The sequence below is a fragment of the Rattus rattus genome, chromosome 1 (genome assembly GCF_011064425.1).
Source record: "Rattus rattus isolate New Zealand chromosome 1, Rrattus_CSIRO_v1, whole genome shotgun sequence".
Taxonomy (NCBI): domain Eukaryota; kingdom Metazoa; phylum Chordata; class Mammalia; order Rodentia; family Muridae; genus Rattus; species Rattus rattus.
Window position 1 is genome coordinate 9,845,772 of NC_046154.1, and position 25,270 is coordinate 9,871,041.

The 25,270-nt window shown below is 51.7% G+C and overlaps 1 protein-coding gene across 2 annotated transcripts; it reads left to right on the forward strand.

The window, feature by feature from the left end:
• The first annotated feature begins 696 nt into the window (after positions 1-696).
• Positions 697-17,309, forward strand: Park7 (Parkinsonism associated deglycase). 2 transcript variants are annotated; one of them, XM_032894141.1, is made up of 7 exons: positions 697-841; positions 6,717-6,823; positions 8,028-8,129; positions 9,534-9,593; positions 10,268-10,337; positions 12,774-12,860; positions 16,962-17,309. In XM_032894141.1, exons 2-7 carry the CDS (start codon positions 6,734-6,736, stop codon positions 17,120-17,122), a joined length of 570 nt encoding a protein of 189 aa, XP_032750032.1. In that variant the 5' UTR covers positions 697-841; positions 6,717-6,733; the 3' UTR covers positions 17,123-17,309. The 2 variants fall into 2 exon arrangements, with proteins under 2 accessions (XP_032750032.1, XP_032750022.1); XM_032894131.1 differs by lacking the exon at positions 697-841 and adding an exon at positions 5,289-5,414.
• Positions 17,310-25,270: the final 7,961 nt, after the last annotated feature.

Sequence of the window (25,270 nt, forward strand, 5' to 3'; positions counted from 1 at the left end):
ACTGAGAGGAGGACACTACATACATGATGCACACAGCCTTACTGTTTTGGGACAAAGGGCCATGAGACTACAGATGTTGAGCCACACTGTGGAATGTGGGTGGACTGGTAGCTGGCATAACTCCTACTAATTTTAATGCCTATCTAGGAGTCACTACCTAAGTCTGCAGATTCAGAGACCTACAAACAAGCACAGCCTCTCGAAAGTATTTTATCCTTGTCCTGGGGGTAACCACTGCTTAACCTACAGTAGAAGGGTCCTATTTATATTTAACTATTATCTATCTTGACTGTGTGTCAAAATCTGTCCCCCAAGTAAGGTCTGGCCACTTGTCCTCAATAAGTTAATAAAGCGTTGAATTAATAGTAAAAAGCAGAAAGGAAATTAGGTAAACTGTCATTTTCTGGCCAGCCCATTTGCAGCAGTCGGCAGCAAGCGCGTCACACCTTCAAGCCGCCTTCTTGCCCCGGACGTCCACAAGGTCGCAGTACTTGGTGACCTCAGGGCGCCCGGGGACCGCAGAGATCGACCCAAATACCATCAGGTTGTGTGCGGGTGAGAGCACGAAAGCTGGGCAAGCGCACTAAGTCCCGCAGAGCAGCTCGAGCTCCCGCCCACTACGGTTAGGTTTAGCCAATCGACGGCGCCGCCCTGACGGAAGTGAGCTGTGCGTCTCTGCGGGTCAGGCGACTCATTTCCGGCGGGCGGTGCTCCGTGGGAGGCGTTCCGGGTGGTCAACCGTCGAGAAGCTTTACAACGTCCCGGCCGAGACGAAGTGGGTCTCGGCCCCTCACAGATCTCCGTGTCAGAATTTTCCCCTTGCGCCAGCGCGGCCTCAAAGGTCAGGGCTCGCCCACTCTCCGGTCGCGCGGACCTGACCTTTCGTGGGCCCCGGGGCGGGGGCGGAGGGGGGGGAGTTCTCCGCAACATCGGAAACAGGAGTATCAGCCGGGCGTGGTGGCGCATGTCTCAGTACTCGGGAGTCAGAGGCAGGAGGATGCCCGCGAATTCGAGTTCTAATCTACTGAGCTGCAATGTAGGACAATCTCCCTCCACCCCATTTTTTTTCTATTTTTGGTAAACGTCCCAAAAGCATTTCCTCTGCCCAATACCTGTGGTTTAGTTTTAGGGAAGCACGAAAGAGTTGAAAACGTTAATTTCCCGCTACAGATGGCACGTGTAACAGTCACGATCTGTTCAAATGACCTTGATGTGAGAAATGAGATTAAATATGGCAATTGCTTCAACACACCGACTTTCTTGAAACCCAAGGGAAGTTTTAGCTTGTCCGTCTCCCCACAGTGCATAATGACCTGAGAAACGTTGAGTGAAAAAGTTCGTGGACGGTATGGGGCTGTTCTAAGAGGCGTCATCATGACCAGAATTACAGCAATATATTTTGGTAAATGGTTGGGTTTTTTTTTTACTTTGTTCTATGAATATGTAGTGAGAAATGTGTTCGAGCTGTCTTGAGTGTTACTGGCACTATTAACTAATGCTGGCAGCGTGTGGGGTGGGCGGAGTGTGAATTTTGGCATCAGAATATCTGAATTTGTCCAAGACTGCAAGACCTTATAGAATCATTTTATTTTCCCCTACCTCAGTCTTCGTATCTGTAAAATGAAAATGATGATATACTGTATTAGTTACTCTTCTCCTTGTGGTGGCAAAGTACCTGGCAAGACGTAATTTAGGGAACGGAGGGTTTACACTCCCCTCCCTGCAGGGGCTTGAGCTCTGAACACGTGGCATTGGCACGCAAGAAGTAGATCTTCGAATACCAGTGCTCAGTTTGCCTTGTTTTTGAACCTTCAAGGAGGGACTGTCCCCATCCCGCAAATGATGCCCCTCACATTTACGGTGTTCCCAATCTAACGTCCTCCCACGTCCACGCACAGGGCTGTTTCCGTGATGATTCCACATCTTGTCAAGTTAACAGTATTTACCATCACAGACAGACACCTTCCAAAGTCAAAGAGAAACATCAGCATTCTAGCTGGAAATACTGAGATCCAGTTCGGTGTGGGGCACATGCTTTTAACCCCAGCACTTGGGAAGCACAGGAAGGCTAATCTCCATGAGGCCAGCTTGGCAGAAGGGAACATTTAAAGGTTTGGGGTGGGAAGGACTGAAGGGAGCTCCTGCTGTGTAAGTCAGCAGTTACTAATAGCAAAGTCTGTCCCACTCGTGTCATTTGAGGAGCTGTGGTGTTGCTTTCCTGTCAGGATGTGGTTCTTCAGGTTCTTTGCTCAATCCTGGGTTAACATTCCCGAGGCAAGACTGGCAGAGGGAAGGGAGGGAAACCGCATCGTACAGCAGGAAGGGGAAAGGACTATTTCTGGGGGGCAGAGGGAGAATCCAGCTCCCAAAGGTAACAACAACATTGGAGGATTTTTAAAAAGATTTATTTTTAATGATGTTCCTCTTGTGTGTAGTTGTGTGTGTGTGTGTGGGTGGGTGGGTGCGTGCGTGCGTGCGTGCGTGCGTGCGTGCGTGCGTGCATGTGTGCGTCCTTGGAGGCCAGAAGGTGTCATGGGAGCCCTTGACATTGTCCCCCCAGGCAGCTGTGAGCCACCTAATGTAGGTGCTGGGAACTGAACGCAGGTTCTCTGTAGCACTTAGTCACCGAGCCAATTTCTCCAGCCCCAATATGTGGGTTTTAAAACTGCGCACAGGGTATTCACTGGATAAAACCAGAGTTGACCCTGCTCCGTTTTCAGTTCCTGCTGGTGGTGTGGAGATGTCAGGAGTGTGGACTTCTGTCCCCTCAAAGTATTGACATGGCATTGCCACCACCCCACCATGTGTCTTACCTTTTTTTTTTTTTTTTTCTTGAGTTGTTTCGTGCCACAGCAGCCAAACAGCTTTCTGCGCCTCCCTTTTCTTGTTCTTCCATTTTTAGCTCTGGAGTTTGGAATGAGGGGCCCTGACTGACTCATGGCTATGCAGACTTCCTACCCTGGAACAACAGCCTCCGCCACATTGTTGCTTTGAGACAGGGTCTCCCTCAGTTGCCCAGGCTGGCCTGGAACTTGAGATCCTGCCTCAGGTCTCCAAATGATCCTGTCTAGAGGTGCAGGAATGGCTTCATATCCTCTGCCAATTAAAGACCTAGAAGGCAAGAAGGATGCATTACCACAAATCTTGGGAGGTCTCCATAGAGTCACCATAGAGACTGGGGAAATCAGGGTCTCTTCATTACTAGAAAAATTAAAGAATAGATCAGATGGGAGCTTGAGAATTATGTAAGCAGAGTTTAAAAGAAAACCCCAGAGAGCCAAGCTGTTCATCTTGAAGCTACCCCAGAGTAAGAGTATGGAAAAGATAAAATGGCACAGGGGTCAGCACATGGCTGCAGGGGACAGCACAGAGGTGCCAGGACTCAGCACATGGCGGCAGGACTCAGCATATGGTAGCAGGCAGCCACACAGTGAGGACAGGAGCTTTAGAAAAGAGCGAGGAAACTCCATGTTAAGGAGTTTAAAAGCATCTTTCCAGCATCAGAAAAAGAGAAGAAAAAGGAACAGTTTTGTCTTTCCACTTCCTGGGACTCCAGAAAGGATTCGCACACCTTCTCAAGGTGAAGCTGCCTTCCTGGGGTGTTCCCAGCCAGGTCCCTGAACTGCACCACTGAATTAACCCTGAAGGGAAGAGACCAGGGCATGTGTTCCCCTAGAGGTAGATTTCATTCTTCACTTAAGTACATGGGATTACAGGCATGAGCCACCAATCTCTAAACCTTCTGTGGATCTCGAAGCACACATCTGACAAGTTGCCCGGGTCTTGTCACTCCAGCTTCCTGTACTTTCAGAGCCGAAGGGGCTGGCTCTGTCTTTCCCCTTTGCACAGAGTGAAGAGCCCGTCCATTCCACAACTTCTAAAACAAGTTCTATTGTGTACATGACTTACTGAACAATTTTAAAAATTAAATTCTGCACAGCCCCCTCCAGGTTGTAGTGATTGCAGTTACTGGCAGGTTTGACCAAAGTTTTGATGCCTGGGAATTTCCAGTTTATAACCTATAAACTATGAACCTATAATGGAAATCAGCCAATGTATGTGGGGTAGTCAATCTCTATATAGGAAGAAAAGCAAGTTTACATCCTGTCTGGGGTTTGCATAAAGTTCTGAGACTTGTCAAATGAGCTGACTTTCTCTGTAGTGGGTACAGATAGGACCAGGTGAGGATGAGTCTCTCCCCTGTAAGCTGAAAGCTATTTATTAACTGCTTAGGAGAGGGCCAGCGGGAGGGCTCAGCAGGTAAGGGTGCTTGTGGCACACCCAAGGATCTGAGTTCCATCCGAGACTCTTGTAGTAAAGAAAGAGCACACTAAGTAAGCAAGTGGTCTTCAGTGAGCCCCTGCATGCACTCTTTGGCACGGGTTGAGATGCACACACAATAAATGTCAACCCCAAACTGTAAAACACTGAAATAAAATTAGATAATAATTTATCTTATCGTAGATGTCAGCGTTGTCTAATCTGAGGGTGCAGTAGGGCATTTTATTAGGAGTGTGTGCATGAGTGCAGTGCCTGTGGAGGCCAGAAGAGGGCATTAGATCTCCTGGATCTGGAATTAGAGGCAGTGACGAGAGACTCAAGTGGATGCTGGGAACCCAACGTAGGTCCTCTGCAAAACCAGCAAGAGCTCTTAAACCTTGACTCCCTCCTGCCCTCGTGTGACCCAGGGGACAGGGTGACCAGGAAGGGACAGTTCTGGGATGACTGGAACGGAGTACTAGCAAGCCAGGGGCAAATAGAAGGGATGTCACAGTAAGGAGCAAGAAAGGGAAACAGCCCACAAAAACCGTGATGCTAAGACGTCTTCCAAAAACGACCTTGAAAGTCAGCCTCCAACTCGCATATGCTAGAATTACAAGTGTGGGCCACTGTGCCGTGTACTTTTATTTTCTCTCCCTTTCTTTTTCCTGCATTGGACAAACGGCGGCGAGGGGGAGTGGTGGTGGAGGGGATGGTTCAAACTCTAGCCCAGTCTGGCCTCGAACTCGTAGCCACTATCCTCTTAACCTTTGCAGGGGCAGAAACCCTGCAGATCAACCGCGCAGGCGCTCACAGGGTGCTCAGTACCATTGGTTGGGGGAGGGAAGGGCGTGTTAAAACGGCCGCGCAGGGTTGGGGATTTAGCTCAGTGGTAGAGCGCTTCGGTCCCCAGCTTCGGGGGGAAAAAAAAAAAAAAGCGGCCGCGCAGCCGTAGTATCCTCTGTGCCCTCATCATCCCGGGGCCTGGGCTCAACCGGACGTGACGCACACCGAGGCGGAAGCAAGAGGGTGCGCAGCCTCATCGCGCGTGGTGCGCATGCGTGTTGTGTACAAAATCTGTGCGACTGAGCTGGGTACGGTGTTCCTGCGGGACTGTCTGTGGCTTCGCGTGGGTGGAGGAGGCGCGGCTGCAGGTCAGCGACCCGGGGCAGGAGGAGGCCGGGCTGTGGTCCGCCCGTTGCTCGGGGAGGGTCCCAGCCCGGCGGGCTGGGGGCGGCGGCCGCGGTGCATGCCGGGCTAGAGCTCTGCACAGCCCCCTCCGGGTTGTGGCGAGCACAGTTACTGGAAGGCTTGACCAAAGTTTTGATGCCTGGGAAGCGCGCAGGAAAAACACGCGGAACGTGCTTCACAATGGCGGCTAACTGCTCTCGTCCGCGGTGCAGAGCCGTCTGGCAGGGTTGACCTCCTAAAGGGATATTCCATCTTTATTAATCATTAGTAGTGTGGTCAGAGACTTAGCACCATTGGTCTCCCCCAACCTGGTCCTGACATTTTAGCAGTTTATCGGAACAGCAACAACAGCAACAAAACCTTCAAAATTTACAAGTTGGTTTTTCTACCAGTGAAATTCAGGGGTTTTTTGGGGGGGGGTTCGAATAATTTGGTTTGGGTTGTTTTAGGGGTTTTTTTGTTTTGTGTTTTTTTGAGACAGGGTTTCTCTGTGTAACCCTGGCTATCCTGGAACTCACTCTGTAGACCAGGCTGGCCTCGAACTCACAGAGATAGATAACTCCTGTCTCTGCCTCCTGAGCGATGATACTAAAGGTGTACACCCGGCTCGAACTTTCTCTTCCCTTCGCTCTTTTCTCTCCCCTCCCCCTCAGTATTTTAAGAAAGCCTGCCTCTCCATAGTGTGACTGAGACGCAGGGCCCATTACGTGACCAGCCTTTGTTAGAAATTGGTCCTAAGAAAGCACAGTACTGGAAAATGCAAACAATACTAGCACACATTAGCAATCCCAGATTTACTGTTTTTTTTTTTTTTTTGGTTCTTTTTTTCGGAGCTGGGGACCGAACCCAGGGCCTTGCGCTTCCTAGGCAAGCACTCTACCACTGAGCTAAATCCCCAACCCCAGATTTACTGTTTTTTAAAAAAAGATTTATTTTTGGTGTATCAGCGTTCTGCCCACATGTATGTGTGTGCGGTGCCAGCAGAGACCAGAAGAGGGCGCCGTATCGCTTGTACCTGGAGATACGCAGTGGGGAGCAGCCTTGTGGGTGCTGGGAACTAAACCTTGGTCCTGTGCTCTTAACCACAGGCCATCTTTCCAGCCCAGCCACCCCGTCGTCTGTTTTCATCCTGGAATTAGAGTGCTGAAATGCTGCCATATGAAATAGTTTTACCCTAAGCACCTGTCGCATAGAAGATATTTACTCTGTGTGAACAGTTGGTTGTTACAGTGGCAACATTTTCAACTTTTTCCCCCGTTTTTTAGGTCTTTAAGAAATAGAAATGGCATCCAAAAGAGCTCTGGTCATCCTAGCCAAAGGAGCAGAGGAGGTGGAGACAGTGATTCCTGTGGACATCATGCGGCGAGCTGGGGTGAGTTCCCCTCATGGGCGAGCCCTCCCTGTCTTAAAAGGAGGGACCTCTTTAAGTCATTTTTACTTGTTGTTGATGTGTGTGAGCCCGCATCGTATGGTGCAGATGTGGAGGTCAGGGGCTGTGTGTTGTCTCACGGGCTAGCCTGGGCTCCTCATCCTGTGTTTATATAACACGGCAAGCTTTCAGTGCACTCATGTTTGCCAAGCTCGCCTTGTGTAAGCGTTTCCTTACAGCAAGGATGTTAGCTCTCTGCCTCTTCTCACAAACCCCAGGCAGAGACACTCAGCCGAGCTGGTTTCCAGTTAGAGCAGGGCTCAGACCCAGGCAGCCTGTTCATTTCTTTATAGCAAAGAGCCTGACACCATGGGAAAGCCACTGCCCCTCTCCTCCAACGACAGCCTTATGAAAGTGGAGTAAATGCGTCAAGGCTTCCGTTTATCCCTTGTGTGCATATGAATGTTTGCCCGCATGTCTGTGCACCACACAAGTGCCCAGTACCGGAAAGAGGCCAGAAAAGGATGCCTGATTCTAGGGTTATGGGTGGTTGTGAGCCGCCATGTCGGCGCTGAGAACCAAACCCTGATGCTCTCAACCACTGGGCCATCTCTGCACCCTCTTTAGTAAATGTTCTCTTGTGGGGTTCATTTGTGCAAATGTGAGGATGGCTTTTCAGGCTCTGCACCTGAAGGTGGGGCTGCTGGGCCAAGACTGTGTAGTCATCATCACTGGGTTTTGACAAGTTGTCTCCAATGTCCCCTACTAAATGTTTTGCAGGATAAAGTGTTGTTTAGTTGTTTGGTGTGCACTTCTGCTCTGGGAAAAGCATGTGAGGTTTGACTGATAACGAGGGTGACCCTCGCATGGTGGGTTATTAGGATGGCCCGGTAACTCATTTCCCAGACTCAACACTTGTAGAATAGAGGGTGTTCTAGCCAGGCCATCCCGGGTAAACTAGAAGAGACCAGGAATTTGCCATTGCCTGGGCTTGGTCCTGTTGTCCCTAACAAGTTACTTACAAACCACAGAATGGGTGTTAGAGTTGCTACCCCGCACTCTGTGTGAAGAGACCAGGACTTTGCCATTGCCTGGGCTTGGTCCTGTCCTCCCTAACGAGTTACTTACAAACCACAGAGTGGGTGTTAGAGTTGCTGCCCCGCACTGTTTGTGCTTTCCTGTTCTTGAATACCTGTTCTGTCTCTAGATTAAAGTCACCGTTGCAGGCTTGGCTGGGAAGGACCCCGTGCAGTGTAGCCGTGATGTAGTGATTTGTCCGGATACCAGTCTGGAAGAAGCAAAAACACAGGTTTGTTTTGTCCACGTGGACTCTTCCTGCTTGGAGCTCATTAGTTCTTTGAAACAGCGTTTGGCCCTGTCTGTGACAGCAGTTAGAACAGACTTCCTTTAGGAGAAGGACTTGGCCTGGGTGGAGGCTCTGGATCCTGTGTCAGTAGGTGGGTGGGGTGGGCAGCGTGTGGCTTAGTGGGAGAACACTTGCCTAGCAAGGCTGTGGGTTCCATTTCCAGACCACAAAGACTAAATGGATGGCACGTACTGCAGTGTATACTATTATGATAGCGCTCGCTCTCTCGCTCTCTCTCTCTCTCTCTCGCTCTCTCGCTCTCTCGCTCTCTCGCTCTCTCTCTCTCTGTACTTTTTAATTTCACCATGTTTAAAATTAATTAGGTTTTTTTTTGATGTTCGAATGTTTAAGATATTAGAATACTGTGATTTTTCTCTTCCCAAAGTTTCATAATGCTAACTTTTTTCTTTGCCTTTTAATATTTGGGTTTTTATTTTTAGCTATTAAAAGTACACTGCCTGTATTTTTATTGAAAAAGTCACATGGTAGAGACGTTTATATATAAAGTTTATATATAAACATATGTAAAGCACCCCTCTTATCTCAGGCTGGTCCCTGTCCACTGCTGGGTGTATTTTGTCTGCGAGCATCTGTGGTGATGAATATCTGTTTGTTTTGGTGCACATGAGTGCGGTGGCTCCCTAAGGCCCTGTGGTTGGCGCTGTTTCCTCTCTACCCTGGTACATTTACACTACACATGCTCCCTGGGCTTCCTTCCGTACATTTTCCATCACAGATTTTTCTGCATTTTAAAACACACACACACACACACACACACACACACACACACACACACACACACACACACACATATATATATAGAGAGAGGAACGAGCGAGCACGCACAGCACACACCCCAGAGAACAGGTAGGGTGTTGGGTCCTGTGCAGCTGGAGTTAGAGGCAGTTGGGCCCCGTGTCAGTGCATTTTTTTGTTTGTTTACAGTGTTTTTTTTGTTCCACAAAAGGTGCACACCTTTACCACCTTTATTTGTTTCATTTTGGATGGTTTGTTGTTATTGTTGTTTTGAGACAGGGTCTTGGTATCTGGCTGGCCTCAAAGTTAGTAAGTAGCTGAGGGTAGCCTTGAACCCTTGACCTTCCTGCTTCTACCTCCTTCTATGGGTGTGCACTACTATGCCTGGCACTTACTTATTTTTGGTGTTAAGAGTCAAACCCAGGCCCTCAAGCATGGTAAGAATGTGCTCTACCACAGAGATTCATATAACTCCACCCCCAGACCCCACCCCCCACCCCCCGCAGGCATCCATGCTGTTCTTTGGCAGATACTGGGCTGCCATTTAATACAGTAAAACTGAAGTGTTCCCTTTTGTTTCCCGACTCACAGGGACCATACGATGTGGTTGTTCTTCCAGGAGGAAATCTGGGTGCACAGAACTTATCTGAGGTAAAAACTGCACTGTCACAAAAAAAAAAAGCTTGGGAGAAACTCACAGCTTCTGCCTTGTCGCCTTGGTGTGCTTCAGGATGTGCCGTAGGCACAGGAGAAGCAGCAGAGGTTAGCTCTGAGTCCAGCCTGCGCACACAGCTCTGAGAACCACGCTGCAGATCTCTGCTGCACACAGGCTTGGCGAGTGTGGACTGGAGCGAGGCTGCAAGCTTCCCAGCTGCTGCAGCAGCGGAGTGGGTTAAGCCTAGAAGGTGCTGCCTGCTCTGTCATCGGGGTTGAGGACAGCTGCGGGACCACACACAGGATGACGGAGAGGCAGCCATTGCTCTTTGTTTCGAGCTCTGTGTGAAGAGTCATGCAGGAGAGGCAGGAGCAGGGAGTGGGCTGTGCCTCCTGGGGTCTTTTCCCTCTGCCATCTGAAGCTGCTGAACCCTGTGTCCCCTCACTCCTGCCTCTTCTGGAGCACAGAACAGGGTTATGTGTCTTGGTGACTTTGCTTTGTCCTTCCAGTCTTTATTGGGCCTTTCTCTTGGGGTGAATGCCCTTGACCAGGCTTGAGAACACAGACACACCGGGAAGCTGGTTAGAGCGCTTTCTGGGAAACGGCTAGAAGTGAGTTAGGCTGGGCGTGACGGTCTCAGTGGTGACTGGCGTTTGGGTTCTCTCTCTAGTCGGCTTTGGTGAAGGAGATCCTCAAGGAGCAGGAGAACAGGAAGGGCCTCATAGCTGCCATCTGTGCGGGTGAGTAAGTGCGGGTGTGGGGCCTGCAGCGGCTGAGGCGCTGGCCCGTCTCTCAGAGCTTGACTGCACACAGCCTGCCTTCATGAAGCCAAAAGGCGCCCACACTGGCTGTTTGGTTTGGGTGGCATGAACTCCTGTCTCGGCAGCACTGAGCCCAATTGTTGAGCTTTCTGTCTCTCTGTGCCCTAGGTCGCTAGTCTGTGAAGTTCAGTGTTTTCCCTGTTTGGTTGACCTCAGGGAAAATAAGGCTTCTGGAATCCGGCAAACAGCTTGTTCCAGCACATCTCTGTGCCAGCAGTTAGGCCTGCCAGGAGAGTCAGCAAGAATCTGACCGGCACAAACGCCACAGATCTCCCCCAGGCTCGCCTGCCTCTAGGGCATGACTGAGCCTTGGCTTGAGTGCTCTTGAACACTCCTGCTTCAGATGAGGGCTTCCGTCCATGTCCTGAGCCTTGAAACTCTGATCGTTTGCTTCCTGGCCCACTTAAAATCCATGCTGTTGCTTTAACATCAGGCGATGTTCTGGCATCTGGCGTCTTCCTCATCCGATGCCTGAAGTGGTCACAGAACAAATGGACAGTGACTGAAGGGATGGATGGTTGTCTTTGGGGATCAAGGGACTCTATCCTAGCTCTGGTGCCCTGGCTTCCCCCCAAGGGACAAAGCAGGTGATGCAGGGACCTCTGTGGCTATTTGTGTCTTGTTGATATGATGGCAACTGTCGAAGCCATCTTTCAGGTGAGGCACTATGCTATACTCTGCTGTTTTAAAACTTTCCCTGTGGCTGGAGAGTTGCCTCTGCAGTTAAGAGCGCTGGCTGCTCTTGCAGTTCAGTTCCCAGCAACCACATGGCTGCTCACAACTGTCAGTAACTCCACTTCCAGGGAATCTGACAACCCCACACCAATGCATATAAAATAAAATTAAATAAAAATTTAAAAAAATTTCCCCATTTGGACTGGCTGGGAGACCAAGCTATAACCGCAGTGCCGTGGTGGTAGAAGCAGGAGTACTGTGAGTTTAAGACCACCCTAGGCCACATAGGAGAGCCTCTCTCCACAGAAGAAAAGAAAGAAGGGAAACCGTGAGGATAAGTTCTAAGTCCCCAGTGCAGGCCCTAGCATGGCTGAGTTGTATGTGCCTAGCGTGTGGGAAGCTCTGGCTCTGTTCCCAGCACCAAAAACACACATGGAAGCCACTCTTACTCCCAGAAGTGGCAGGTTGTGGGCATCGGGATCTGGGGATTGCTGCTTGAGTGCACAGTAGAGAGCCAGTGGGAGCCCCTGCACATCAGCTCCCCTGACAGGGCCCCGGCCTGAGCTCTCACAGCCACAGCTCAGGGGTTTCTGTTGGTTGATGGTTTGCTATCCGTAACCGTCCTGTCCTGACTGGGCGGGAAGTCTTTCGCTGTGTCTGGGAGACCAGCCTCCCTACGGTTTGCCTGCGTTTGTTCCTTAGACTTGGCTGAAAGTAAACAGCAGTGTCATCGTCTTCCGTGTCATGGACTAGAACGTCGGCAGCTGAAGCTGGCTCGCTTGCTTGTGCTCAGTCAGGCCTGAGGGCCAGCCCTTCCTCCAAACCTAGTCAGTGTTAAAAAAAGAAACTAGCAGTCCTATGTCACCGTCTCGGAAGGATAAACAGAAAAACCGGGGCGACTCAGGCTGGGGACGGAGCTCTGTGATGAAGCCTGTCTCCATGAGCAGGAGGTCTCAGTTGTTCACCTCACCCTTGGTGCTGCTGAGTCCAGAAGAAAGTCATTGCAGGGAGGCTTTCCTGAGGAGGAGTCAGGGAGAGAGAGGGAAGTTTGCAGGGGAAGGGGCCCTGGGAGTCAGAAGCTTGGGGTGTAAGGGTTCACCTGGAACCCAAGGAGTTCTAGTTGGCTGGGTGTCCTTCAGGCGTCCACCAGGCGGCGCTGTAGGAAGAGGCGGGGAGGGGGGCCCTGTCTGCTGCCAGTTCCCAGAGCTAACTTGGCATGGTCTTCATCAGAGGCTCAGGTGATGGCAGTGGTGATCAGGCCATTAACTCCCCCCAAAAAAAGAAACAAACAGTGGTTAGTTGCTTTCCATGACGGGACGGCAGCCATGCTTACCTTACCAGATGTGCTCACATAGGCTCATTGCAGATGCTCTGTGTAAGCCATGGTATTTAGAGTGGTGGCTATTCACGCTCTAGGTGTTTGATTTAGAAGAATACTTTTCCTGCTAAGCGGTTTTGGTTTGTTTTTTCTCTCTTTTTCTGGAGCAGGGCCCTCTATGTGGTCTTCATTGGCCTGGGACTTGCTCTGGAACTGGATCTGTAGACCAGGCTGGCCTGGAACTCACAGAGATCCACCTGCCTCTGCCTCCCATGTCCCTGGGCTCACAGGGCTGTGCTTTGGTTTTACAGCACAGGGTTTCTCTCTAACCTCTCATGCGTATTTGTACATCTTACTCCTAGGTCCTACGGCCCTGCTGGCTCACGAAGTAGGCTTTGGATGCAAGGTTACATCGCACCCACTGGCTAAGGACAAAGTGATGAACGGCAGTAAGTATGTCTGTACCCTGTGCTTTTCCACTGACAGAGTCCTAGAACCGGGGGGTTCCCCGGCGTGGTGTGGCAGCCTTGTTCCCTCTATGCGCCTCTCAGGGGCACTTGCCCAGCCTGGTACAGAGGAGCCTCCCAGCCTCCACGCATGAGACACCAGATCCCTGATTCAAAAGCAGGAAGGATTATGAAATGCAAGCTTAGTTAGTGTTTTCACCAAGTCCTGAACAGCACCCATGGGTAGAATTGAAGCCCCAACAGCAGCTGCAGCCAAGACTGTGTCCCCGAAGTCCACAGTTCCACAGACTCTGGGGAATGTCTTCAGGGCAGGCCAGCTCCTTTGGGGATGTGTTTGCTTCCTGTGTGTCGGCTAGCATCCGGGCTTTATTAAGTCTATAAAAGCAGCTTCTCTTTATGGTGAAGCAGGCAGACCGGGTGTGCAGGGTGAAGCGAGGCTAGAGGCCCCTCCCTTCTCTCTCCTCCTCCGCTGGGCAGTGAGGCCTGTGAGGTGTCTTAGGGGGTCTGGAGCACCCCACGTCCTTTCTGGTTACTCCCACTCAGAGCCACTTGGCTCTGCAGCCCGTGTTTGTGTTTGAGATGGGACCTCACTGTTGCACAGGTAGCTTGAAGCCGTCCTCCTGCCTCAGCCTCAAGTACTGGGCATGTAAGTGTGTGCCATTGTGAGGCTGTAGCGTCTCACCTTAACCTTGTTGCTTTCAACGTTTGCAGGTGGCCTCACTGCTGGTGGGATCTCCTGTGTCTTGTGTTTCTTTGGCTCCTGGTGTAGACTGTGGTTGGTTTTGCTTCTTTGCCTGTGTGAACCCATACCATCGAGAAATTTCTTTAAGTTACTGTTTTGATTTTAGTTATGTGTGTGCACAGGAGCCAGGAGAGAATGTTGTGTTCCCTGCGAGCTGAGTCACAGGCAGTTGTGAGAGAACTGGGAATGGAACCTGGGTCCTCTGGCAAGAGCTCCTAACCACTGAGCCATCTCTCCAGCTCTTGAGATTTTTTTTTTTTTTTTTAAAGATTGATTGATTGATTGATTTAATGATTTAATGTATGAGTGCTTTATCTGCATGTGCACCTGCAGGCCAGAAGAGGGCATCAGATCCCATTACAGATGTTGTGAGCCACCATGTGGTTGCTGGGAATTGAACTCAGGACCTTTGGAAGAGCAGTCAGTGCTCTTAACTGCTGAGCCATCTCTCCAGCCCTAGAGCTCCCTTTTCAAAGTAAAATAGTATACTATGCATTTTTAAAGAATTAGTAGCCTTTTTATTTTATAGGCTAAGGTTCAGTAGTAGAGTATATGTTTGGTGTACACAAGACCCGGGTTTGACTGCTAACACCGTCATCCCCAGTAGCACTGAGCGCACTGGCTGTCTCTGTGTAGCCCTGGCTGTGCTGGAACTCGCTCTGTAGGCCAGGCTGCCTGTGCCTCCCAGATGCTGGGATTAAAGGCGCACACCGCACCTGGTACATTACAGCTTCTGAAAGCCCACAGCTGGGCCCACCCACATCCCCCATGACTCAGGGCGCTCCACAGACTGGCTCCACTCCAGGCCAGCCTTCTGCAGTGTCTTCTCAGTTGGCACCTGGGCTTGCCCTGTGACTGCACTTCTGCATGTTGTAGGCTTTGTCCGGAGTGCTGTTTCCCTGAAAGCCTGTCGCTTTGTTTCAGGGTCTCTGAAACCGAGTGGCACTGCGCTGTTCAGAGCTCTGGCTCTTGGGGGCTGTAAATACAGATGCTGAGTCTGTGTGAAGCCTGTGAAGTGAGGTCATGGTGGGGAGAATAGCAGGAACTGAGGCTGCGCTGTGCGCAGGTGCTGGTCCTGCGTCACCTGAGCTTCTGAAACCTAACTGCTGAGAGCACGCAGTGGGACCTCAGAATTTACAGTCCCCAGCACTGGAGCCTACAGTGCTTCAGCAAGGCAAGCAACCATCTCCCCAACCCCCTTCTGTGTAGTGCAAGGCTTCCCCATTCCTACGTCTTAGCTAGGCATGGGATCAGTAAGTTTGGCCATTGTGGCCCCTCAAAGTCAGTCTGAGGAACTGTAGCCTTCCTCCATGTGACTGTCATAGGTGAGGCTCTTCTGAGGGCTCCGTAACACTTGATAAACCGCTGGGAAGGGGAAAGGCCTCTTCCTCCCCTGCCCACAGCAACGAGAACTGTGTTGGGTGAGCACCATTCCCACGACAGCAAGGCCTAGAGAGTTCAGGCCGCTCTGAAGGGCAGGTTAAGGAGGGCCCGGACCCCAGCCACTGTGCTCAGAGGCTCTGCCTTTTCTCGAAGGACCAAGTGGAAGGATTCGCGGCTCTCTGGGCTTCAGGTCTCTATGGAAACTGTCTTACAGTAGTGTTCCCTAGTTGTCACAGACAAGCCCTAAGTAGTGAGTGATTTATGTCTCTGTGTTTGCACACACAGGCGGCAGCCTTCAGTTGCTTTCTCTGAAGAGATTCTTTCATGTCTGCAAATTTATCCTGAACCCCCAGTCCTTCTCCCCAGCCCACAGCCTCCCTGGCCCCACTGCAGCCCCAGTGGCATTGGTACTTCGTGAGGCTGTTCCTCATTGTGGCCACTAGGTGGGGCCATTGACAAGTACTCACCCTGGTTGAGCCCTTTAAACTTCCTGCTTAGCCTGAGGCTGGGTTTCTAGTGTTTCATTGAAAATGTCTTGTCCTGGTTTAGCCATCAGAAAGTAGGGCTGGGTGAACCGAAACTTCCCTTCCCGTGATGGTTTCCGTCTTCTGTCGTGTAGTGTAAATGGGAAGTGTCTGCTGTGTCCGTCCGGGCAGCAGTGAAGTGAGTTTTGAGTGAGATAGGAAGGCAGGCTCTTCAGGCGTGGCGGCCCACTTAGAGGAGAAGCATGCTTCCGGGGGCCTCAGTGGACTCTGGATGTCCTGGGTTCGTCGTTTCTGGTAGTGACAGGGTACATGAAGCTGTGCCCAAGCATCTTGGGCTGAGGCCGTGTTGGAGGGTCCCACTGCGTGGGGTGTGGAGGTCTGTGATCATTCTTTGTGTCGGTGTGTCTGCCCCTGTATTCCTGTTCTCTGCCTGCCCTCACTTCCCACATCCACTTCTTCCCGAAGGTTCTGTCCCCAACCATCCCTTTCTCTTACCGCCTCTGTGCCAAGGCCCGGGCCCAGAGAGCCTGGGCAGAGGGTCTCCTAGGTACTTGAGAAAGTGGGGTTCTCTGCACAGTGTGCCCTGAACGGCGCCCTTCGTGCTGAGGGAAACAGTGGCCAGGGTGGGACGCTGGTGCAGAGCCCCACTTGAACAGTGGGCAGACCGTCTCAGGGAACCGAGTCAGGGAACTTTCACCCTGGACTGCAACTGCTTCCTTCCGTGTTCTGGTCAGACAGGCAGGGAACAGAAGAGGCCCCAAGCACTCTGAGAAGCAGCTGATAAGAAAGCAGACTCAGAGCTGCAGCTGGAGGAACGAGCGTGGCCCAGCTGTGGGGTCAGCAGGCCCAGCTGTGGGGTCAGCAGGCCCAGCTGTGGGGTCAGCAGGCCTGCTCCAGGGCCACACTGGGTCGGCCCAAGGACCGGATGCTGGGACCACTGCTAAGGCTCACTGAAGGCAGCCCTGGGCTGTAGGGTGAGGATTGGAGATGAGTAAGGCCTCAGCGGGCAGGTGGGTGTTTGGAGCCTGGGTCCTGTCTTACAGAGACAGAAGGTAGGGAGCTGGGGAGCCTTGGTGGAGCCCACCCCATTGCTTTAGTTGCTCAGAGGAGCAGGGGAGGCAGAGGCTCCCAGCTACCAGTCTTGTGTGGCCTGAGGCTGCAGAGGACCAGGCAGTCTCTTCTCCCCACTGCTCTGCTCTGCCATGGCGCCCTGGTGTAGGAAGTGGGGAAGTTTGTCACCAGTGCCCGCAGAGGTCTCTTCACCTGTGCCACTGGTCCCTTCTACCCATCTTGCCTTGCTTTACCATTGTCCCCACAGGGCTGCAGTGGCCTGGAGGGCCGAGGAGACAGACCTCGGCAATAGCTGCAGCCTGAGTTTCATTTACTCACTGAAGACAGGAATGGCAGCAGCGCGGTGCGGAAGGGTTCTCTATGGCCATCATAACCTAGCATAACTGTGTCTGCTCCCTGTAGGTCACTACAACTACTCAGAGAGCCGTGTGGAGAAGGACGGCCTCATTCTCACCAGCCGTGGGCCTGGGACCAGCTTCGAGTTTGCGCTGGCCATTGTGGAGGCACTCAGTGGCAAGGACATGGCTAACCAAGTGAAGGCCCCGCTTGTTCTCAAAGACTAGAGCCCAAGCCCTGGACCCTGGACCCCCAGGCTGAGCAGGCATTGGAAGCCCACTAGTGTGTCCACAGCCCAGTGAACCTCAGGAACTAACGTGTGAAGTAGCCCGCTGCTCAGGAATCTCACCCTGGCTCTGTACTATTCTGAGCCTTGCTAGTAGAATAAACAGTTCCCCAAGCTCCTGACGGCTACCTTTGTGTCTGGCTTCTTTGTGATGGTGTGGGCTGCATACAGCCTCAGGCTGGAGAAGCTGCTCAGCCCTTCCACTGTGGACACGTCCTCTGACGGAGGGGAGCCTCCTGGGCTCCTCAGTCGTCTCCAGCCTGAGACGAGAGCACACAGGGCTCTCACTGAGGAGTAAAATCTGCTGGGGGTGGGCCTCATCTGCCCTGACCATATAGCCCAGGCTAGGTCAGCCAGTACACAAGGCCTTTTCTCTTTCTCTGCTGGGGTAGCCAAGAAGAAAGGTAGAGATGGAGTACCGGGCGGCCATCTTGTCACTGTGAGGAAAGAACCTCACAGGTACGGGCAGCTCTGGTTGAAGCAAAGCTGGAAACTGCACATCGTTCCTGAGACAAGGACCCCCCATGTAGCTCTGACTTTCTTGGAACTAACTGTAGACCAGGCTGGCCTCCCACTCAGCAGAGTTGCTCCTGCCTCTGCCTCTTGAGTGCTGGGGATAGATGCACGCTGTGAGAAACACTAGTAAAGATAACACTGAAAGCCGAGGGAGAAAGAGATGCGGTGGGGGTGGGCAGGCTGGAGAGACTGACGTTAGGGGCCACGCTTACCATGAGAGCAGGGTGGGGCTGGGTAAGGTGGTGCACTGGTTTGATCCTGAGGCAGGAGGATCATCCACAAGTTCAGCGCTCTCACAGTGAGCTCCAACACAGCCAAGGCTACAGTAGGACTCTTCACTCAGCCCCTCATCCACTGAGCACTCTGCTGTGTGCCAGGCCCCCGTCACAGGACCCAGGAATCAGTCAGTGGGCTCATGAGGTACATATACATGTCCTGTGGTGAGAGCACAGGCCTCCCTGATGAGGTCCTGGGGAAATCTGAGAATGAATGGGCTGGGCTCTGATAAGAGGCCTCAAGCAAAACAGAAAAACCGCACAAAGGCCAAGTAGTTGCTGGCTTGGGGTGTGGAGAAGCAGGGAGCTGTGGGATGAGAAGGATCTGGTGAGTGGAAGCTGGAGAGGTGGCCAAAGCTGGCCGAGGAGGCCCAGTTGTCAGCCTTGTCATAGGAACAGGCAGCACCCCTGGCCTGCTAAGGCAGGCTAATGGTGGAGTGACCAGGGATGGACAGGCTTCCACGGGAAGCCATTCTCACACATCAGCAGATAGAGGAGATGGCAGAGACAGGGTGAATTTGGGTTTCAGCTTGAATTTGAGGTACCTATGAAATATACTTTATCTGGTCATGAAAACCGAAGGCTGGGGGTGGTGCCTGACACCTGGAACCCCAGACCCTGAGGTTGAGACCAGCCTGGGTCACGTGGTTCCAGGCCAGCCTGGGCCAGAGTGAGAGAGACCCTTGTCTCAGGACGCATTATCCCAGCAGTCACCAACTGTTCTCTGAGAATAATTGGCTGTTAATGATGACCGTCCTCGGACACATCCCGAGGAGCATCCCCCTAGCTCTGCGTGGTTTCCTGGAATGTCATCTATAGGGGGAGAGATGTGTGCTCCAGTCCCTGCCCTGGAGCAGCAGGAAGTGACTGGACAGCCAACCCTGAAAGGAAGCTTTGGAAGTGATATCAGCCTGCGCATCTGGAGTGTGGAGTGGGCTCCAGGAAGCTAGCTCATCAAACTCTCACCTCTGGCTAGTTTCGGCCGGCTGGTTCTGGGGTTGATAAGATTCTAGCCCCTGGGCTACTCTGCCTGCTGTGCTAGTCCAGCCTGCTCCTCTCCAACAGGTGGCCATGGACCCGGAATTGAGGGGGTGGGGTGGGCTGCATAGACGGAAAGGTGGCCTGGGGTTAGGAATGGGTGTAGTCCATCAGTGGACTGCCTCTTTCTCTGTCTGAAGCGACTCAGAGTGACTCCTTGGTGTGCTGTTCTCTCCCTTTTTTGGTAAAACTTTGTTCACCTCAGAGCACAGTGACCCCCATACCCCAAGCCTGTGCTAGGAGGGGCTGCTCTCACCCAGTCCAGAAATCCTGACCCTTGCACAGAGCTCGTCTTCGTGGGGCCAGGTACTCAGAGCCTTAAGCCAGCTGCAGAAACGGCTTTCCTCAGCTGACTTCTGAGCCAGCTCTGTGGGCTGCTGGCGGTGGGCAGAGCGGTAGGGACTGTTGATTCTTTTCTGGGTGTAAAGTGGTACCCCGAAAGAGGAAGACTCTCTCAGCACTTCTGTACTTAGCACCTAAGCGTGGGGGCCCTTCTGTTGGGAGTGGCCTTGGTACCTGCAGTTTCTTCCTGTTGGTTTTGTAAAGACAGCTCAGGTTGTTCCTGCATCTGAGTGCTGGGCTCGAGGATGTGCCTTCACACCCTTAACCCCCAATACACAAAACCCAGGTTGTGAGCCACCATGTGGTTGCTGGGAATTGAACTCAGGACCTCTGGAAGAGCAGTCGGTGCTCTTAACGGCTGAGCCATCTCTCCAGCTCAAAACCATGTCTCAAAAGGTGACAGAAAAGCCCAGAGCACCCAGCTCTGCCAGCGAATGATATAGGTACCAGCTCTATACTGCAGCTCAGCCTGTCTCGCAACCTGACAGAGAACCATCGATGCTATCCATTGTGAAAAGAAGACCTTGCCTGTAGAAGTTATGACCCCATCTGTTCTCTGCCATGGTTACAAAGGCCACAGGATCCAGCAAAGCACACTTCTTAAGCATTTAGAGTGTGGCCAACTGTGCCATCCTGGAGGCTGGTCCCTTGTTCCTCGCTCAGCTGATGCTCCACTGAGATTGGAGGAGAACGTTAGCATCCAAAGCTCATTCTGCAAAAGCCTCTGGGTGTCTTTAGGAAGTGTCTCTTCTTTCCCTTGGTGAGTGGACAGCAGCCAGACCTCAACTAAGTCAGTCGCTGGTCCTGGCTGGCTCACACAGCCCGTTATATAGGCCAGCTCCATCCCAGGAGCCCCCATGGAACCAGAGAGTGTGCCCTGGGTGTGGAGCCCTGAGGTGCCCTGACAGTTCTGAGCCTCAACACTGGGAAGAGGGCAGATTTGGGGTCCGGCATGAACACCCCGTCACAGTCTACTCCGCTCATGAGCTATCATGTCAACCTGACACAAACTCGAGTCATTTTGGAATAGGAAACTTCAACTGAGAAAATGTCCCCACCAGACTGACCCGTGAGCTTGAGAGCCCCTTAAAGACTCTCTCCGGACCATTGCGTATTTTGAGTTAGGAATCTGTGATTCTGGTCAGCTGGGGCTAAAGAACAAGCTGTGATTAACCAGAGACCAGCACCACTGAAGTGAAGGAAAGCCCGGCCGGTCTGAGACAACTGGCGTCGATGAGCTGGACCTGAGAAGTTAGCGGTGGTTAAGAGACACATCATGGAGGATGGTAAATCCTTGCGGTCAGCATACAGAAGTTGTGGTCCAGAGGGGGCCGAGGCTGCAGCCGTTCGAACTTGATGATGTGTAAGGGTCACCCAGGTGGTACTGGTTGTGAAGATAGGAAGGGGTCATAGGGAGCAGCTGCGACATTGTGTAGCACGGCTTGTAGAGAGCCCATGAGAGGCTGTTGGTGAAGGCTTGGAACCATGTGGCAGGGTTAGAGTTCCCAAGAGAGACCGGGAGAGGCTACGGGTGAGGGTACAGCTGGTTGCAGAGACCCCGATGTTTTGGAAATGTCAGTACCATGGGACGGTCCCCAAGGACGGCAGCAGAGGCTAGCCTAGGCTTAGGAGACAAGTTGCTACGACAACCCTTTTGGAGACCAGAAAATCCTGAGTGTGGCAAATCTGACTTTGCACCTTAACCGTTAGACCCTTGGCTTGGCTTTGCTTGGACTATGACTGTGCCCTGGTTCTGTCCTCTCGGAATGAAAAGGTATTTAACTTACTTTGATATTTCTTTTCTGGAGCCCACAGTCGAGAGACTTTAGAGGTTTGGAGAGGTTGTAGAAAGACTTGAGCTTTGAAGAGACTGTGGATGTTTAAGGAGATTGGACTTTAAAAAAGTCTGACTTTGTGAAGCTGGGACTTCTGGAAGTTGGGATGGTTTATATTGTGACAGTGATAGGAGTTCTTGGGGATGGGGAAGTAAGGAGATTTTTGGTTTAACGGTGATGTGTTTGTGTGACAGGAAGTCAATTGAGCAAGCTATAAGCTGAGTTCTTTCCTAGCCTCTGCCTAAGCTCCTGCCTCCAGCTCCCTGCCCTGCTGGAGTTTCTGCCCTGACTTCCCTCAGTGATGGACTGTGTGACCTAGAAGTAAGGGAAATAAACTCTTCCCTTGGTCACGGCATTTCATTGAGGCAGTAGAAACCCTGACTAAGATCACTACCATCGGGGTTGGGGATTTAGCTCAGTGGTAGAGCGCTTGCCTAGCAAGCGCAAGGCCCTGGGTTCGGTCCCCAGCTCCGAAAAAAAGAAAAAAGAAAAAGAAGAAGAAGAGAAAGAGAAAAAGAAGAAAAAAAAAAAGATCACTACCATCATCGTCACTGCATCCTTCCCTTCCCCCTCTCTACCCCCTCCCCCGTCCCCCGTCCCCCCTCCCCCGCCCCCTTCCTGCAGGTTTCAGGACAGAGCTTCAGCTTCCCCAACAAGCCCTGTCACCAGGACAGACGCAGACGCGCCACTTGATGCTTTATTTTAACTTTGCAATTATGCACTTAAAAAAAAAATTTTGGGTCTAGCACGAATGCATGTTTGTAATCTCAGCATTCAGGAAACTGAGGCAGGAGGATTGCCCTGAGTTCCAGGACAGCCTGGGCTTCATAGAGTGGCCGGCTCAGACAAGTTTCTGCGGCTGCGGCTGCTGCTGCTGCTGCTGTTGCTGTTTTAATTCAGTCTGTTGGTAGAGGTTTTTAGGTGGCTCAAAGTTAAATCAGAGGGACTGGACATTAGATGGCTCAGGGCTGGCGGCTGTTGCAGATGACCAGGTTTGTTTTCCAGCACGTGCATGTTGGCTCATGAACTGTAACTCCAGTTCCTGGGGATCTGACACTCTCCTCCAGCTTCTGTGGGCACCGTGCAGACGGACACCACCACATGTTAAAACAAAGTGTAAGCCTGGAAAAGCAAGGCGTTTCAGGGCCTTGGGGACACAGAGCCACTATGCATGAGCCCTTGGGTTTGATCTGCGGCTACGTCATAACTAGTTTGTCAGGAGGTCACGTTACAGTGGACAGTCACTGTTTTCAAAAACAGAAGTGTGATAGCAGGGACGCAGACCGGACGAACTGCACTTGGACGACAGAAGGTGCTGAGGGAGAAGCGGGAGGGGCTGATCCATCCTGTTGGATTTGCATCTTTGAGGGGGGGGCTCTTTTGCACCTAGGCAGTGAACGGGAGACTCACACTTTTAATCCCAGCACTTGGGAGGGCAGAGGTAGGCAGATCCTTGAGTTCGAGGCTAGCCAGCCTGGTCTACAGAGTGGGTTCCAAGACGGCCAGCCTTGAATGGTACCCTGCTGGAACCTCTCTGTCTTCCCAAGCTGTGGTGGTGTCAGTCCTGTGTCCCACAGACCTCCCTTCTGCAGGGAGTTTTTGTGGGGCCGGTGAGCCCGCAGGCTGAGGCTTGCTATGTGGTCAGTTTGCGTATGGCGGTGGACCATCAGCCCTAGGAGCCAAGCAGGGAGGTTTGGTCCCTTGTATTCGGATTGCAGCCATTGCAGCCACTTGTCCAGGGGAAAAGGAAGTGTGCACAGCTCACAGGCAAGAATGAGGTCACCACATTTAGGACCTGGTGGTGTGGCCTCATGCAGGAGCCACAGCTGCTCAGTACACTTACCACAGTGATCCCTGGTGGCGGATAATACCGTGTCCTTTTAGCCTGTGAGACATCAGCTCAGCGTCGAGTCCATCTCAGAGCATTTAAGATGTTTTAATCATAAAAATACATCTGTAGGAAGATCTCAACCCATGAAAGCCTTATACAGCGAGACTTAAAATGTCGTCTTCCTTCCCGCCCATGTCCTCCCTGCCCTCCAGGGAAGCCCACCTTGTCCTCCTCCCTGCCTCTCTGGTGCGAGCCGACCCACCACGTTTGCGCTCTTTCTCGCGCGTGTGAGCATTTATTTTTAAGTGGGTATACAATAGGATTCATTGTGTACACTGCTTTGCAAACGGGCTTGTTTTACAACTCAGTAGGACTTGGACGTGCGCCAGGGTCAGACTGCCTTTGCCTGGGCGCAGGGGAGTATTTCTATGGGACACCTATGCTGTCGTGTATTTAACCCTACTTCTTTTTTTTTTTTGGTTCTTTTTTTCGGAGCTGGGGACCGAACCCAGGGCCTTGCGCTTCCTAGGTAAGCGCTCTACCACTGAGCTAAATCCCCAGCCCTTAACCCTACTTCTATGAACCGGGAATCCCTTAAAATCCAACAGGCCGCTCGCAGGACACAGAGAAATCAAGCTGGGCCTCTGCGGGAAGAAAAGTCCTCAAGGATATTACAGCAAGCCCTCCATGCTGCAGTACCGACCTGCCAGTCAAGAGGAGCTGTGAAGGTTACAGGGATAGCCAAACACTGAAGGCCCGCTCTGCAGGAGGGGGTTCATGCTTGACACCGAGAGCCTGGACCAAAGCCCATGGCTCCAGAGGGTATAGGCTGTAGTAGGAGAGAAGTACTACCATTGTTTCTCTAACGTATTCATGTTTGTGCCCCCCTCCTAGTTAAGGTTTCTATTGCTGTGATAAAAGATCATGACCTAAAGCAGCTGGGGAGGGAAAGGGTTCACTTCGGCTTCCGTTCTGACCGCCACACTCCGTCACCGAGGGAATGATGCTGGAGCAGAACTGAGGCCGTGAAAGCAGACCATTCACTGGCCTGTTCACCTACTTTCTTAGAGCAGTCAGGACAGCCTGCCCTACGGTGTAGGGGTGGGGGTGGGGTGAGGAGGGAGCTGAGGTACAGAGGTCAGAGGAAAACCTGCAGAGGTGAGTCCCCTCCACCATGTGGCCCAGTGACCGGGCCACCATGCTTGGCTGTCAGAACCTGCAATCCTTATTCTTTCCTTTGGCGTTTTTCTGTCTAAAACTAGATGCTTATCTCATTAATTCTGGGATTTTTCTTCTCAACTGGGCTGTAGGCCCGATTACTTTTTTTTTTTTTTTTGGTTCTTTTTTTTTTGGAGCTGGGGACCGAACCCAGGGGCCTTATGCTTCCCTTTTTTTTTTTTTTTTTTTTTTTTTTTTTTGGAGCTGGGGATCCCAACCCCTAGGGCCTTCCTGGCAAGCTTCTAAGGCAAGCTAAATCCCACTGAACTAAATCCCCAACCCGCCTACCACTGAACTTTTTAATCCCAGCACTCAGGCATATCCTTGAGTTCGAGGCCAGCCAGCCTGGTCTACAGAGTGAGTTCCAAGACAGCCAGAGCTGCACAGAGAAATGCTGTCTCAAAATAAATAAATTTAAATAAAATAAATAAATGGAAGGATTTTCTTCTCTTCTAATGTAAACATTCAAAGCTACGTTTTATGTATCACATGGACATGTATGTGCAAGTCTGGCCATTTTCGAGTGTACGTAGACTTTGTTTTGTTTCTCTGGGTTTTGTAGTGATCCCTGTGTTCAGGTCTTTGACTTGAGTATAACCCAGTCCAGGAGCCTGGGCTTGGTTCTCACCTTTACAGTGGCCATTTTGGTAAATTGCTCCCTGGGGGTAGGGGTAGGGGTGGAGAACAGGACTTCCGTCTAAGCAGCCCCTGGGGCAGGGGAATTACTGGAACCTCACACAGCAGCTGGGAACAAACTACTTCAGGCAGCTGCTTAGCCATATCTGAAATCAGCAAATAGCAATGAAGCAACCCACCCTCCCCCAAAGACCACGTCCAAGAATGTTGTAAGACCAGAATCTCCTTCTGCTCTGCCTGGTCCCCTGAAACAAGAGCCAACCAGCCCCTGTCCTAGGACCTCCTGGCTGTAGTAGCTCTGAGAAGGTGGTGGGGTGATGATGGTCAAAGTGGTGCTGGAGCATAAACAGGTAAGAAAGCCTCAGGAGGAAACGAGACATTGTGTACAACTAAGAAAT